Below are 17,878 nucleotides of genomic sequence, written 5' to 3' on the forward strand. Positions count from 1 at the left end.
TGAAAATCCAAAAATAGATCCATTCACTTATGGGCAGCCGATCTTTGACAAAAGGCTGAAATCCATTCAATGGGGAATCGATAGTCTCTTTAACAAATGGTGCTGGTAAAACTGGATATTCATTTGCAGAAAAATAAAACAAGATCCATACCTCATACCACACACAAAAACAAATTCTACATGGATTAAAGACCTCAACATAAAACCCAAAGCTATGAAGTTCATCAAAGATAAAATAGGGCAAATTTAGGGACACTAATTTATGGCATACATAAACTATAGGGCATAACTCAAAATGTACAAAAAACAGAAGATAAACTAGATGACTGGCACTTTCTAAAAATTAAGTTCTTATGTGCATCCAAATACTTCTCAAAAAGAGTAAAAAAAAGAACTTACAGAGTGAGGGAAATATATTTTGTAACAGTGCATCTGACAAGGGACTTACCTCTAAAATTTATAGAAAACTTCAATACCTCAACATCAAAAAGACAAACAATCCAGTTAAAAAATGGGCAGAGGACATGAATAGTTCACCAAAAAAGATATTCAAGTGGCAAACAAATACATGAAAAAATGCTTGTGATCATAAGCCATTAGAGAGATGCAAATCAAAACAATAATGAGAGTCCATCTCACCCCAACACTAATAGCAAAGTTCAACAAGATAGAAAAGAACAAATGTGAGGATGTGGAAAGACTGGAACTCTCACATACACTGCTAGCAGGACTGTAAAAGGGTGCAAACACTGTGGAAAATGGCATGGCACTTCCTTTCAAAGTTAGAAACAGAGTAACATTTGATCCAGAAATCCCACTACTAGAAATATACCTAAAGAGGCGAGATCCAGGACATGAATAGATATATGTACACCCATGTTCATCACAGTATTCACAATACGAAAGAGATGGAAACAACCTAAATTCCCATCAACAAATGAATGGATAACCAAACTGTGGTATATACACACAATGGAATACTATGCAACACTAAAGAATAATGAAGAATCCACAAAACGTCTCATAATGTGGATTAACTTGGAGGACATTATACTGAGTGAAAGGAGTCACTCAGAGAAGGACAAATATTGTATGAGACCACTATTATAAAAAGTTAAGAAAAGGTTTGTACACAGAAACAAACTGTTGGTTACCAGGGATAGGAGGGAAGGGGAGGGAAAATTCTTGTCTTGGTAAGAGATATGTATTGATTTGGGTGAAGGGAAAGGCAATATATCAAAAGCAAGTGACCAGCACAGTCTCACTAAGGAAAAGGAAGACAAGGACAGGTGCACAAGAGGTACAGATAACAGAGGTAAATACTATTACACACACAATAGAATTATTATTGATAATGCTCTATTGTGTATGTAATAGTATTTACATAATTTACAAACGTTAATTTACAAGTGAACACACAGGTAGACAGGCAAGAAAATCAAGTATGGATAGGTCAATGAGAATATATTCATTACCACATCTAGGTATGGCAGGTGATATTTCTATATAATTACTTGTATGTGTTATAAAAATGTCCATATATGTAACAGAGCTAACAAGGGGTAAAGTTATGATTACTTCTTAGTCACAACCAAAAACCTTAGGAGAGTGAGTGCTGGGTCCATGGGCTCGTGACATCAAGCTCAATTAGCATAAAAGAGTGCACAAGAACACTGTTCTACATCCTACTTTAGTGAGTTGCCCCTGAGGTCTTAAAAGGTTGCAAGCAGCTGTCTAAGATGCTACCATTGGACTCTATATTCGAGCAAAGAAGAGCGAAGACAAAGATGCATAGGAATAATTAGTCCAAGGGACTAATCAACCATAGGAACCTCAGCCTATAAGATCCCAAGGTCAGAAGAACTAAATGGTACCACTGCCAACCACTTGGAAAGGGATCAAAATTAGAGATCCCAGATACAGTAAAGGGAGCTCTGTGTGGCTGTGGTTAAAACACTGGGCTGCTAACCAAAAGGTTGGCAGTTCAAACCCACCAGCTGCTCTGCAGGAAAAAGATGAGGCAGTCTGCTTCCATAAAGATTTATATAGCCTTGGAAACTCTATAGGGCAGTTCTACTCTGCCCTATAGGGTCGTTATCAGTCAGAATCAACTCAATGGAAGTGGAGTGGGTGAGGACAGAATGAGAGGGGAAAAAAACTCAAAATCATAAAAAGACTAGGTCAGAGACTGGTGAAATCCCCGAGACTATGGCCCCCTGTTGTTGTTGTTGTTATGTGCCGTCGAATCGGACCTGACTCATAGTGACCCCCCGCCTGGGTTTCCAAGGCAGTATCACTACGGAAGTAGATTGCCCCATCTTCCTTCTGAGGAGTGGCTGGTGGGTTTGAACCGCCAGCCTTCTGGTTAGCAGTCAAGTGCTTTAGGCATTATGCTACCAGAGCTCCCGTCACCCTTTAGGCCTGGAAGCGAACGCGTTGCTGTGGTTTAACCTTCAGCCAAACAATAGGCCTACTAGGTGCACCAGGGAGGTGTATTCCTTACACCAATTAACCATGGGAGATCAGAAGGACAGTATTTGCACAGGGAGAAAACTCAGAAGGCAGGAATGCATACACAAGAGGACACAGGTAAAAGGTAACCACAGGGAAGAATTGGGAAGAGAGCTGTTATGTTTCAGGGATTGCAATGTCATGAAATGAATTGTGTATGAACTGGTGAATGGAAAACAAATTTGCTTTGTAAACTTTCATTCAAATCACAATAAAAAGTTTAAAAAACAGAACACCTGACAGAAAGTTAGTACAAAAACCTATTACGTTTTTTCCCTCCAAGCCATTACCTTTTAGAATAAATTGACACCTAAAATTTTATGTACTATTATTAACTCTTATATTCTCCCTCAAATAGGTAGAATTTTAAATACAAGCAGCTCATTACTGCCTTATTAAAAGTGATGCATAGCTATGAAGTACCATCGTTAGGAACTTGTAAACTGATTTGGGAATTTAAAGCAAAGACACACCAATACATTACATATTACAAAGTTCCCAGTTCCCCGACTTACTTTGTGTTCTGTAGAGCTTCCAGACCCCCTTCCTTCTACTTTTCTGTGCTTGGAAATGGAAGAGTCTTTCTGGTTGCTCTTGGTACTACTGGCACTTTTGGGAGGGTCCTGGCCACAGGTGTCTGCTTCCCGCTTTGGCCTCTTGTGTGCAGGCTTGGCTAGCTTCTGGGAGGATGAGGATGATGACGACACAGGTGGTGGGGGAAGCATTTCCTTCTTTGAGGGCTCAGAGGAGGGCTTGAGTGTTCTGGAGGTAAACAGCACACAAAAGTAAGCTGAAGCAGAATAGCTATCATGCAACTTACTTGTTTAGTTATAAGGACAGATGGCTGCTGGTGCAACAGGCTGAGAAATCACAGAGCATAAAATCTGTTTGTTAAGAGGTGAAATTTCAGGGACTTTTTGATGCTTTATTTCTTAGTAACCCATCAGATTGTGGTTGCATGATTTTTTTGATGTGTTTGCAGAGTCTTCCAACGGTCCTAAATGTCCTTGAGTAGGTCTAGCTTTAACTGCTCCCCAATGTGAACCTTTCCCTGAAATAAGGCAAGCCCAGCTGTCATCTTTACTTCCGACTCTTTTGTTTTCTCTCTCTCAATCTGTGTCAGCTCCTACATGGAAACACTGTGTGTCTGTTTCTGTCAAGTCACTCTGCAAAGTGATTTCTCAAATCAATCAGAGAGTAAATAACAGCTAGTTTTTATTTTCACAACTTCTTGGCATTACCACCTCTCATCTGCCATCCTTCTTGTAACATCATTGCCACAGTCAAGTGAGTAGACCCGCAGATTTTCAACCAAAAATCAAACCAACTGCCATCAAATAGATTCTGACTCGTAGGGACTCTATAGGACAGAGTAGAACTGCTCCAACAAGATTTCCAGGGCTGTAAATCTTTATAGAGCAGACTGAATCATCTTTTTCCCATGGAGCAGCTAGTGGGTTTGAACTACTGACCTTTTGGTTAGCAGCCCAATGCTTTAAGTACACCACCACCAGAGCTCCTAGACTCTTACTGAAAGACAGGACACTAAAGCCAAGCTCCTGGAATCCAAATGCTGGCTCCCCTCAGTAAGAATTATGCGACCTTGGGCAAGCCATTTTATCTTTCTGTGCCTGTTTCCTTATCTGCAAAGCAGGATAATAAATAATAGCATTTTCCTTATTAGATGTGATATAGATGAACAAATTCCTTTGGAAAAAAACTAAATTCAGCTGTTAGGAAAATTTCTATACTATGAAATCTCTATACTCACTTTGTTTTAGTAGACTCTTTATGGGACGATGAAGATGAAGATGATGACTGTGATACGGTTTCTTTCTCCAGTCTGATTTTCTTGTTATCATGGTCTCTTTCTGCTTCACTCTATGATCGTAGTATAACAAACAAAATAATTACAAACTGTACAAGTGAAACAGAAAAAGAAGTACAGCAAAGGCAATGAAAATAAGTAGGATTTTTAAGACTTCTTAAGTCTGTTTATATGTACACAGCATATGTACTCATAGTACGTTTGCAAAAGGAAAGAGAATTCTTCACACCCATGAAGAAGATGTCTAAAGTAATAGCTGACATGAAGAAGAATAAGTAGACATCTATCATCATTGGGATTTTCCTAAATATAAGAGAAATATGCATATGCACAACAAATTATGCATGCGGTGATACTATGAGTTTTACCCCTTCTTTCAAAAGAACTATATCCTCTTACATGTATTCTTTTATTATTTGCATACAATTAAGCATGGACTATTTAAGGCATTCTTTGTAACAAAAAATAATTTATATAACTGAAAAAGAAATCAGCTACAAAATCCTCTGTATAGCCCACAGACAGAATTAGAAAGACATAAAACTTGTGGATTTGTCCATGATTAGATAAAAATAGTTACTTTAGGATTCTGGCTAACTTTTTTTTCTGTCCTTCACTGATATAATTTCCTTTTCAAAAAATATTTTTTTTGTCTTTACATATATAGAGACATGTTTTTATTTTTAAAAAATTGATAAATATGATTAAGGGGTGGGGAATAAAAAGAGGAAGGGAATACTAACTCTACAGGAGGTACTTACAAGTACCTCAAGAGTACCCATCTCTACCAACCAAAGTGCTAAATAAATATATGTAGTCATTAGAAGACCAAAGAATTCTTTACAATTCTAAATTCTTTTTCATGTTCTTCTGTCTTTACCTGTGATCATGCATCCCAACTTTGAAATAAGTCTAACATGTAGACTTAGGACTTCAGTTGACCTCCCCTGCTAGCAAGAAACGGCACCATGGGAAGAAAGAACCCACATATTCTCTAGCAAATGACAGTGAAGTCATTGGTGGGAGTCCTTTAATTAATTCTGATGTGCATTTAGAACTAAACTCCTCCAACTGTCAGTTCATTGCATTAGAAATCTGGGACACCACCAGTCAATCTAGGACAATCCCTAAAAAACCTGAAATCCTCTCTAAAAGTCTAAAAGGAACATTATTCACATTAACTGGTTGTGGAAGGTCCCTGTTTTCACCACTGTCTCTCTTTTCCCTGAATTTGTCCAAGAAAAATGAATAAATTAAGGTATTGTAGGCTTAAGCTCTGCCCAGACACCAGTAAGTAACCTGGCCCTTCTCAAAAGGAGGGGAAATCGATAAACATTCCTTTCCTTCTCTGTAAACAAATGTACCTGAGTGTGCACTTCTACCCAGTCTTTCATAGGCTTCTTTGGAAAAACACTTTAATCATTTATGCACTGTCTTGTTTCAAAAATGGAGTCATTCAAGGTAGCTTATAAAGACACCTGTTTTTAATCTCATGGTATGTGTGCCAAGTGAGAACATTAAGCAGAAGTGAAAACTATGGATAGAAAAGATAAATTAAAGCCAAGGGAAAGTTCATAGTATTAGAGGCCTTTGATTCCGCATTGTCCTACACACTCCAGTTCAGGAGCCATGGCCCATTGTGTCCAGTGAGCATCTGAAAATGGCTAGTTCAAATTGAAAAGTGATTTCAATGACTTCATGCAAAGAACAAGAACCACTGATTCCAACTCATGGTGATCCTATGTGTTTCGGAGTAGAAAGGTGTTCCATAGGGTTTTCAATGGCTGATTTTTCAGAAGTAGCTCACCAGGTTTTTCTTCAAGATACTTCTGGGGGGTTCTTGAACCATCAACCTGCAGGTTAGCAGCCAAGTGTGTTAACCATGTGAACCACCCAGGGACTTCCATGGGAGAAAAAGATACGTAATATTTTTTAATATTCATTATATAAATGATAATATTTTAGATATATTATGATGAAATTAAATTATTAATAAAATTACATTCACTGGTTTTCTTTTATTGTCTCCCCTTTAGGAGCTCTGGTGGTGTAGTACCTAAGGCATTTGACTGCTAACCAAAAGGTTGGTGGTTCACACCCATCAGCCACTCCTCGGAAGAAAGATTGGACAATCTACTTCCATAGTGATACCACCTCGGAAACCCAAGGAAGGGTCACTATGAGTCAGATCCAGCTTGATGGCAGTGTGTTTGTTGTGTTGCATTTTGTTAGATTTTTTTAATGTGGTGAATGAAAAATTTAAAATGATATATGTGGCTTGCTTTCTGTTGTTACTAGACAACGCTATTCTACATACTTTACTAATCTGCAAACTGAACTTCTAAGTAGACAATGCAAAGAAGGAAGTATAAAATACACAGGTAAGATAAAAACAAATCATTTACACAGAAATATAGCCACTTGTTACAGAAGACTGGGGAAAATCTTATCTTAAGGGCTCTAATAGGGAGATAACATGTGATGTCAATAAGCATGTCATAAACCCACAGCTGAAAGCAACAGCAAAGTTTCTATAGCTGTTTCTCACATGCCAGCAGCAGAACACAGGAGCATGATTCAGGAAAAGTGAAGAAGACTGGCACATGTCAGGAGAAGCCTGCTGGGGCTTTGTGATGGGTCTTTGCAAACAAATATCTCATGCAATGATGTGACAGATTGGTGGAGAGAAAAAGAATACATTGGAAATGACCGGGTTAAAACAGACCCCTATTATTGCCAGTGAGCATCTACTGCACCCAAGGTACCTTGCCACCAAGAGGTTCACTGAGTTCTCTCTGCACGACTTGCCCTAATGAGCTCTGCTGGAGGAAAGCACTGCAAGAAGATGGGAAATTTGTCTTTGGGAAAAGTCTCAAAAATTGCTGAAATATCCAGATGGATATTAACTTGTACATGAGGTGGTTAGTAAGTAATATATAAATGGTAGGTACTTCCAGGCAGTTATGACACACTGGAGAAGTACCCAAGGCAAAACTAAGCATAAACCACCCACAAGGTTATTTCCCAAAGAAAATACCAAACCCCGGAGGTGGAAGGAGAGTTAGTTTTTGTTTGTATATTTTCTTAATGTTTAGGATATGGTACATTTGACTATAAACCAAAGTGGCAGACTTAATAAACCGCACATGAAAGTTAGATTCATAGTCTGTCAGTCTTCACAAACTGGTTATAACTCTGGTAACCCATCAGTAACCCAAGGGAACAACAAATAATAAATAACTAAGCACTAAATTCAATGTTGTATTTAACAACTGTATTGGCACTTATTGCAATAATGTACTTTATACTGGTATTTATCAACTTAGAATTCTAGAAGCTAGTGGAAAGTAAGCCATTAAAATAAATAAGGGAAAAATATTCTCCTGTCAATTTTGCTTGCCTAGACTGTTTAGTTCAAGCCTGTGGGCTTCAGGAGAGTATTTTTTTTTTTTTGGACACTGGACACTTGGAATCTTGTCATCTTCTGTCTGGAATAGTTGCCGCCCAGAGCAGGCACTCACTAAGTATTTGCCAATTAGCATGGAAATTAAGTTTAGCAGCTGAGGGACACAGCTGAAGTCCCTGGAAGCAACATAGCACTAAAACTTTAAGTGGATGGATTGAGAAAAGAGCCACTAAAGAGGGTGCAGTGCAACACTGGGTGGCAGAATGTACGACTTGAATTCCAAGAACATGAACTGCTTGGAAAAGAGGAGGCATGGCATTCTTTAGATTTTTCTGGGTCAAGAATACACTGAAAATCAGTTTGAGAGCTATGCACTCTTCTCCTCAGAAGGAAGAAAAGTCTCTCCAGCCCTGTGGCTTATCCATACATCCCTCCTAATTCAGGGATTCTGGTCTAAGGTCTGGTTTCCAGAAGTTCTCTTTTCCTATTGGTAAGTGTCTTGGTGGTGCCTGCACCTAGAGCAAAAGGAAGCTGGTGGCTGGTGATCTGGTCCTGACTGACAGTTTGCTTTTCTTTACCTGTTGAGTCAGGCAGCCATGGATTATCTGCCAAATGTTGCTCCACAGACAGAGTCCAGCAAAAGAGCAAGAATGAAAACCATAAAAGGAAGAGAGAAGGGACTGTGCAAAGTCAAGCCAGTTTCTGTAAGAGAATGCCTCCAGGGCAGCCTAGTGCCTCTCCCAGCAAATGGCTCATCATATCTAGGCACTTGTAGGTAGAGGGGAAAATGAAGGTTGTTTTAGAATGGACACTTATTTTGGTCCAGAGAGTTTCTAACAGGTGGAAAATTATAGTCTTCCAGGAGCTTGCCTGTGATGGGTGGGTGGGGCACGTGAAATGGAAACTGAAACGGAGGAGTATAAGAGGGTACTTGGTGGCAGGAGTGGGGGCAAAGGAGGAATTGAGCCAGGGATAATGCTGTAACTGCCAGAGTCACTATACTGATCTTGATCTCTGATCTTGTGCCTCTCTGAAGAACACAGAATATACACTTGAACACACAAACATGTGTGTGAAACAGAAATGTATGTGTGAAAGTATGTGTGAAATAGAAAGATCACTGGAGTGGGAAGAATCAGGATACCTGAGCTCAAGATCTGCTTTTACTAAACAGCTGAGGAATGTTAAAGCCTTTCCGGATTCGCATCTATAAAGGCAGCATTGAACAAGCAACCTCTAATGTTTTTCAGCACTCACACTTTATGACTATTATCTTCCCCCAAAGGACAGCAAGAAAGTTTTCTATCTCTTGGAGCATAGGAAGACTGGAGAAGCAGCATTTTGGGATTTGCCTCTCAAAGAAGTTCAATAAGAAAGACACTGGGGACACAAAGTCCTAGTTAGAGCCAACAACGGGGGTGGGGGGGACAGGAACTCACTGAGAAGACAGATTCACTAGCGTTAAGAGTTACAGAAAAGGAAAATCAATCTGCTTTTTCTTCATCATTTTGATGAGGGAACATATAGGTATTTACATGGTCTAAAACAGCGTTAGCTACCACATTTATTAGGCTCTGCTTAGGTTAACTAACAGACATGAAAAAATTAGATATAAGTGGCTTTAGAAAATTATAAGGGGTGACTTTTCAAATCCTTGCTTTTGAAAGATAATATCTGAGAGACACTGATCTGCAGAAACAACCCAAGAAAAGGCAGTAGGATCTTTGTGGGACAGAAGAACTGAATGACTCATCCTCAGGCAGTAAGAATGCACATTTTCCCACCTACCACATTCTACAACTTCCCTTCTCCACTCCTCAAAACACAAAGGTATGACAGAACTGAAATTTGTGTCCAAAAATGTCTAAACTTCTTGGTCACTGAAGCAAGTATTTAGACAGAAGAAAAAAAAGACCTCAAATGGATGTTCCTAGTGCAGTAATCTGTCTAATGAACGCTGAGACATTTTATCAATTTATTTAAAAGGCAAGCTAGAAGCTCAGTGAATTAAATGGGATATTATCTCTAAGTGCCTAGAACAATGCCTGGCTCACAAATGGAGCTCTCTGCATGTCAGGCATGTTTTAAAAATATTCCTAATTGCACTGGCTTGCTTGTGCTTAATACTGTACTGCTCATGTTCAGTTTGTCTTCCAATGTAGAAAACTTAAGCTTGGTTTAAAATTTATGTAGAAGAAATAGGTTGGCATTTTCAAATACTTATCAGGTTGAAAAAATTCTAAAGTTTATGTAAGGAGTACAATGTTAATTGATGTCTATTTATCTTCACAATTTTCTCTATTTTTCTCATAAACTGTTCTCTAGCCACGCTTTCTAGAAGTGAAAAAACATGGGTACATTTCTATATGGACTCCACATCCACCAGCTTCATCACAATTGTTATTCACCATTAACTCTTTGTGATCATCTTCTCACAGTTTTAAGTCTAAACTGTCTTTCAGGATCTGGAAATTCTCTGAAATTTCTGCAAACTGTGTGCTGGGAGAGTGAGAGACTCTAAAGGGACATTGAATAAAACATTTAATTCCACTACTGTGAAGACTGGGCACATTCTTCAAATGTTCTGATCACAACCTCAGAGTTTGTCCTAATGGTCACACTTAAAATGAAGATGGCGCTGAACAAATCTTCACTATTCAAATTTTTGGGAAAACACACAAACTTAAAAGGAGGAATGCCAAGCCTTGTGGCACAGGGAACCCAGGCCCACAAACCAGACTCTCAGGGGAGAAACCGTGCTTGTCAGAGGGCTGGATAGAGCCAGAGGCCCTGAACAAACAAAGCCAGGGTGTTGATGAAGAAAAGTAGAAAGCCTGACAGGGCTTTGAGGTTAGTAAGTTCAAAAAGGAAGGAGTGTTGATGCAGTGGTTAAGAGCTCTGTGGTTCAAACCCACTAGCCACTCCACATGAGAAAAGACCTGGCAATCTGCTCCTGTAAAGATTACTGCCTAAGAACCCCATAAGGCTGCTCTATTCTGTCCTACAGGATCACTAGGAGTCAAAACTGATAAAACATCACACAACAAGTTTAGTATCTCCCACCTGGGATCCAAGAGTTAAATATAAAAAAATGACATAATTTTCTGAACATGAAATATATATATAGTAGAATAATTTTTGTATTTATCCAAAAGCTTCTACTAATTTCTAACTAATGATGTAATTCAGGCAGGGAATTCCTGTTACCTAGGCTCCATGATGCCTTAAAATCAACACATGAGGAATTCTTTTTTCCCCAAGAACTAGCTTTTGCCCAGTTGTGGGCCCTGTACTAAAGCTCTGCTCCAAGGCTCTCCAGCTTTGATGGCATCAGGATTACCTGAGGATCTTTTGTAAACACCATTCGTGGGAGGGGGTAACTGCCATCAGTACTAATGCTTCCCCTCCCACAGGTGTAGCCGGGGTTTGGAAATACTGGTTCAGACCCTGATCCTGTCACTACCACATCAGATAGGCAGACTGTTCCAAGAGCCACATCTCCCATGTGCTACTAAAACTTTAAAGAAGTCCTGCACTTGATTAAGATGAGAGAATCATTATTTCTTCAACCTCTAGACAGAAAGATAAATAAGCTGCCCTAGAGGAGCGTGGCCAAGGGCTGGGAAAGGCATATGGAGGGCACAGCTCTCATACAGAACCAGAAGAGCACTTCTTGAGCTATGTGTTTCCCTTTCTGGAGCAGTAATCAATGCTTCGAGATCTGTATTGGGGTATGAACTGGTCTTAGGACTGTCTTGGAGATTCTCCAATTTCTAACAATTCCACCTAGTCATTAAACATTTTATATGCTGAGGCTCCTCTCCACTTCAGGTAATGCAGGTTAGCATAAGGTGTGTCAGGAGAATGGATATAAGACTATGGAATACAGGTGACAGACGATTTCCCAGGTGGAGGAGGTAAATAAGTCAAAGCTTACTCAAGTGTATTAGATACAGGTAGTTTTTCCTAGCAATTTCCCTCTGAAGTTTTGTAACTTTAAAACACACACACACACACACACACACGAATATGCCCTTTTCAACCTGAAATAGCACCACCAATTAGCACTAACTAGGAGCTCTGGTGGCACAGTGCCTAAGGTATTTGACTACTAACCAGAAGGTTGGCAGTTCTAACCCACCAGCCATTACTTGGAAGGAAGACTGGGCAATCTACTCCCTCAAGAGACACTGCCATGGAAACCCAAGGAGTTGTGGTGAGTTGGAACTGACTTGACTGCAGTTGAGTTTGGCCTTTTTATTTGGTTTTAGATCCTATGCCACTCTACTTGCCTGTTGCAATTATGGTGATGATACACATCTTCCCACCTCTTTTGGCACGGTTCTGGAGAAAACAGCTACACTACATGATTTGATTCATTTGCACTGTATTTTTAAACCTTGTAGATTAATCACCTGAATCACAGACATGATAGCAGTCTTTCATTATCTTTTTTACAATAGTTGTTCTTTCTACAACTGAGTATGATGTGCTTTTGTGTAGTTGTAAGAGTATTAAAATTTTTATTTCTTCTCAGTAGAAAAAAGTTGGCCCTTGTATTTTTCTCTCTCAATCTTAGACAGGTTTGCTTGGGAATGCCACTTGGGAAAAACTCACCAATCCTTCCTTCATCATCAGAAAGCAAACACCAGATCAAAAGCTCAATGGTCCACAGTAAAGGACGTTAAGGAGACTGTCCCCAGTAGCAGTATCTCCAAGTAATAGAATGTCTTAAATAATGTAAAGATTTTAAAAGTTTTAAATATACCATTCCTTAAACTTCAACAAATACAATAAAAAGATTTTTTAGTACTTTACACCATTCCAGCCTATATTACCGGACAAGATATCCTAAGCATTCCTTTAATAGCCATAAACATTTTTTTATAATGATCTGCTTATTAATAAAAGTCATTAATGGAGATCACAAATGATGAATCTGGTGATTTCAAAATAATGAAGTGTTAGATGGCCATCAGTTAAAATATGTATGTAATATTGGCATTAAAAAGATCATACTAAAGGAGTACAATTTAGTATACAGCAGCTTTTTCAGTAGTTTAGAATATGAATTAACATTTCAATTTATGTGAGGTCTTAATTTACAGGACAAGGCCCAATCAGTCAAATGGTAAATACTAATGTTATCAGAATAAATGAAATTTTATCCCCAAATGCTACATTATCTAAAAGAAGCTATTGCTTTTAATAGCTGCCTCATCTTTTGTTCAAACTGGTAAAGAATGATGAAAAAGCTTGGCATTTGTTCATGCCTCTGACCACAGAATTGGTAGCACTGATTAAAGTCCAGACTGAAGGCGTAACTCTGGTACAGAAAGCAAAGGATACATAAAATTTAAAGGAAGATCTCAAACCTCTTCTGAGACAACTCAGAGCTGGCTTTAAATCAAAGGCCAGTTAAAGGGACAATCCCAAACCAGCAGTAGGTACATTACATACTTTCTGGGGAAGCCACACATTTACCTTCCTCTTTTTGGCCAATTTGCTTGAATTGTCTGAGTTTTTCTTCTCAGAATCAGGTTTTTTGCCTGTGGGAGTCTGTTTATCTTCTGGTTTCTTTTGGCGGCGCCCCTTCCCAGGTGGCTGGGGTATCCGTGAGAGAAGGTCTAGGGTTATCTTCACCATCAAGCTTTGTGGGGGAGGAGTGTCCCTGAGCGGTGAGAGCAACTTAGTGTCTCTCAAAGGCAATGGGAGTTTGTCTTTCCGGCGGTCCTCCTGGACGACCACCGCTTGTCGGCAGCCACTAGTCCTGCTGCCACGTCCACTGTGGGGTGGGCCCTGGCTTTGAGTCAGGGGGACAAGAGCAAAGTGCTCAGGGCTCCTGTCCTCCACACTGTCCTTTGAGGGTTCAGGGCCTGAGAGTGCCTTGGAGGAGGCAGGGGGGATGCTCTTGTGCTTCTTCCTTTCACTGGGGGTGGGCACCACTGGCTTGGACTCTTTGTTTTCTCCAGTACGGGGCCTTCCTTTCGTCTTCACTTTGGGCTTGTCTTTGGAAGTCTGATCTTTGGAGCCATAAGGAAGAAGTCCTGGCTCATTTTCTACCTGTAAGCTGGCCCGCAAGTCCACCTGGGAAGAGGGCTTGACAGGATTTTTGGGTTGTTTGGTTCCAACAGTTTGCCTCTGTGGGGGCTCCTGTTGTGCAGGCGACTTCTGACAGCTTCTCTTGCCTGGGTTGGGGACTTCAGAAGGGACCCGGGGAGCTTTGCTGGAGCTCTTGGCGGCAGGATCTTTGGATTCAGAATGCTCGTGGCTAGTAGTGGTGCTGCTGTCACTGCTACCCTTGCCCTTACTGTCCTGATGCTGATGTGGGGGCTCAATATTCCCAAGGCCCTCCAGAGGCACAGCTGGTTGGCTGACTTTTGTCAGCCAGTTGTCTAGTTGCCATTTATTTGTTGTAGGAGGCTCAGGCTGAAAATAAGGGAAAAAGAGCAAAGTGTTAATCAATGAAGTTAACTATTATTTTGTGTGTAGCCATTCAATTGTACAGAACTGTCCAAGGGAGAGGCAATCATTTTAAACTTAAGAATAAAAGTCCTATATCTACCCTCTTGTAATTATAGGTTAGGAGCTCTGGTAGTGTAGTGCCTAAGGCACTTGACTACTAACCAGAAGGCTAGTGGTTCAAATCCACCAGCCATTCCTCGGAAGGAAGGTTGGGCAATCTACTTCCATAGTGATACTGCCTTGGAAACCCAAGGAGAGGTTGCTATGAGTTGGGTCTGACTCAGCGGCACATAACAACAACAACAATTATAGGTCAGAAGTCCTTTTGTGGTGCAAATAGTTAACAAAAAGGTTCGAGGTTTCCTCGAAAGGAAAACTGGGCAATCTACTTCTGTAGAGATACAGCCTCAGAAACCCAAGCAAGGGTCGCTATGAGTCAGGATCAACTCGACAGCAGTGAGTTTGGTTTTTTGGTTTAGAAGTGCCTTAGAAAAAAGGCCTGGTGATGTATTTTCAAAAAATCAGCTATTAAAACTCTTATGAAGCACAGTTCTACACTGAAACACATGGGGTCACTATGGTCAGAACTAACTTGCTGGCAACTGGTTATTGGTAAATTTAGGTCAAAATTTATGATAATTAACTCTTAAAAGAGTTTTAAAATTTTTTGTGATATGGGAATTTGGTTGTAGAAGATACTAATAATAGGACGTTGACAAATGCCGAGAAATTTCCGCAACGTAAATATTTTGTCCTGATGATAATTAAAGCATACTTTAAACAAACATGACATATTTTGGCACATTTAACTATCTTATTAGAGAATACTAGGGAAATATGAGGGAGCTCTGGTAGCATAGTGGCTAAGGCACTTGACTGCTCACCAGAAGGCTGGCGGTTCAAACCCACCAGCCACTCCTCGGAAGGAAGGTTGGGCAATCCTACTTCCGTAGTGATACTGCCTCGGAAACCCAAGGAGGGGTCGCTATGAGTCGGGGCCGACTCGACGGCAAATAACAACATAACAACAAGGGAAATATGAATCAAAAAGAATCCTTGTATAAACAATTTTCAGAAGGCTAATGAATAAACGATAATTCATGAGTTTCTTGCTTTACACTTCTTTTCAACATATTTTTCTATTGAAAAGAACTTGATTTCCCTTCTTTTATTTACTTAAAAATGTTATGAATATTTACATGTGACAAGTTTACCAGTATATCACAAATATATGCCTATTTTCAAATTTTATACCTTAACAGGAATAGTGAAGTGAGGTCACATTAGCCAAGTACTAGTCCCATTTGGAGTCTGGACAATTACCAAACACATTTTCTTATTAAAGGCAACCTGGTGTGAAATAGCACCGATGTTTCTAACAAACTTAGGGAGGCTCCACAGAACCAAAAAAGCAGTGGGATTACACTGATTACCTGCACAACTGTTTTGGCAAATAAACAACAGTTCCTGGCTGCCACTGTTATCTGAACTGCTATTAAAACTTTTGTTGCTGATAAACTATAGATGTATCTAACCACAGCTCTCCAACTAGGTTTGAAATCTTATTGACAGAATGACAGACCTTCCTATCTCCAAGTTCTACTATAGTGTTTTACAAACAGTGAATGTTTATTTGAGCATTCCTATGGGTATAATACTGTACCTATAAATTTTATATCACATAGAAAAATATTAGCAACTAATGGAGTAATGGTTCTATATTTTTAAGAGTAATACATGCTGCATGTTTTCCATAAAATCCTTTCTGAAAGGTGGTTTGAATGAGTTAACAAAATGATATGCATAATGAACTAGGAAGGTATTGAAAGATAACTCTACATGGGATTTTAACTGATTGGATTATGGATAGGGAGACCACAACAGTATGTGGACAGTTTTTAGGGGTCAGAATGTTTACAATTTTCCCAAGTGGAATATATTCAACTCTAGAGTCTAAAAATTCTATAAAAACATACAAATTTAATACATGTATGACATGTATATGATGTAAAAGTCTTTTTGGCCAGGGTAAGACTAGGTAATAAAATGATCAGCCAGGTACTTCGTTCGGGCTTAGTGTGATTTCAAAAGCGTAAGTAGGAGGAACTTAAAGAAACTAGGTAGGACCATACTGCATCATTCATTTTTTTGCTTATCCCACACTGCTGTTTATTATAACATACTTCTTTTAAAAGCTCAATTCTATCTATAACCATGCTCTCATTTGAATTTCAAGGGATATAGGGAAGGAGAGAAGAAGAGAGAAGGAAAAAAAAACTATCAGGTGCCAGGCATTTTTGTCTCATGTAGTCTAAAACTGTACTTAACAGTCTAACAAAACATGATGATTGTTAAGTGTAGAAAAAGGATTAGCACACCACACCTACTTGGCAAACATTTTCTGCAAAGACTTGAGGATGTGGTAACACCAGCAGTTAACTGACTGGGGAAGGCTGTAAGAGATATGACTTGCCAATCATGTCAGGAAGCTGAACCTCTGACCCTTCCTCAGGAAAGGTGTGGCTCTATCTCGTTCACATGCTCTGTTCACAAACGCATCCCAACCACTGGCATGAGCTTCAGAAGAGGATTTAGGCATGAACCAAAAAAAGCCAGCCATTCCTAGTATAAATAACATCTGCTTTTTGTCTGCCTGAAACAGGGCAGCATAAGATACATTTACTAGTCCCTAAAGGAATGTCCTGGTTACAGAAATAAAACATATTTTCTTCCACTGTGGTCCTAAAAATGTCCAGAAAGGAGGAACATGGCCTAATTACAGGGCAAAATTGAACTGATGTGCTCAGAAAGAGAAAGAGGTAGGGAGTAACCCCTTTTTTGCACCCAAGTAGTATATAGTTGTAAAATGGCCAATATTCCTTTAAGTTTAGATATTATTTGGGTGTTGAGATCAAATTCTTATGTAAGGGATTGATTAAAAACAGACTTTAAGATAAATATTAAGTGTATTACATTTTGGATAGGATCAAAGTTTACACTTTTATTTCTTCCTCTGCCTTTCCCCACGCCTCTTCTGCTTTCCTAGTGTGGGTGCAAACCAAATACTGTAAATTGAGAGAGACAGAAAAGTAAATGAGTAATTTTTATTAAGGGTTTTAATAAATGTTTGCTCATATGTCCCTTTACTTCTCTAATCTTTCAAATTGGCAAAAATTAATGTATTTTAAAATGAGTCATGTTGTTGTTGTTGTTGTTATGTGCCGTCGAGTCGGCCCCGACTCATAGCGACCCCTCCTTGGGTTTCCGAGGCAGTATCACTATGGAAGTAGGATTGCCCAACCTTCCTTCCGAGGAGTGGCTGGTGGGTTGAACCGCCAGCCTTCTGGTTAGCAGTCAGTCAAGTGCTTTAGCCACTATGCTACCAGAGCTCCTATAAATGAGTCATAGTACTGAATAAAAAGTTTTGAGCTATACAATAGCTCAAATGAGCTCTGGTAGCATAGTGGCAAAGGCACTTGACTGCTAACCAGAAGGCTGGCAGTTCAAACCCACCAGCCACTCCTCAGAAGGAAGATGGGGCAATCTATTTCCATAGTGATACTGCCTAGGAAACCCAAGGAGGGGTCGGTATGAGTTGGGTCCGACTCGACGGCACATAACAACAACAACAACAATACAATAGCTCACATTATCACAGTAGTAGGAAA

The 17,878-nt window shown here is 39.6% G+C and overlaps 1 protein-coding gene across 1 annotated transcript in view; it reads right to left on the minus strand.

Annotated features, from left to right (window-relative positions):
* AFF1 (AF4/FMR2 family member 1) overlaps nucleotides 1-17,878 on the minus strand; it is a 140,054-nt gene that overhangs the window by 16,909 nt on the left and 105,267 nt on the right. The window contains 3 exon segments of the mRNA XM_042782047.1: nucleotides 3,027-3,273; nucleotides 4,283-4,392; nucleotides 13,230-14,174. Coding sequence (XP_042637981.1) covers nucleotides 3,027-3,273; nucleotides 4,283-4,392; nucleotides 13,230-14,174 — 1,302 coding nt within the window.

This window comes from Orycteropus afer, unplaced genomic scaffold (genome assembly GCF_000298275.1).
Source record: "Orycteropus afer afer isolate SDZICR_OR568_19922 unplaced genomic scaffold, OryAfe1.0 scaffold00227, whole genome shotgun sequence".
NCBI classification, from domain to species: domain Eukaryota; kingdom Metazoa; phylum Chordata; class Mammalia; order Tubulidentata; family Orycteropodidae; genus Orycteropus; species Orycteropus afer.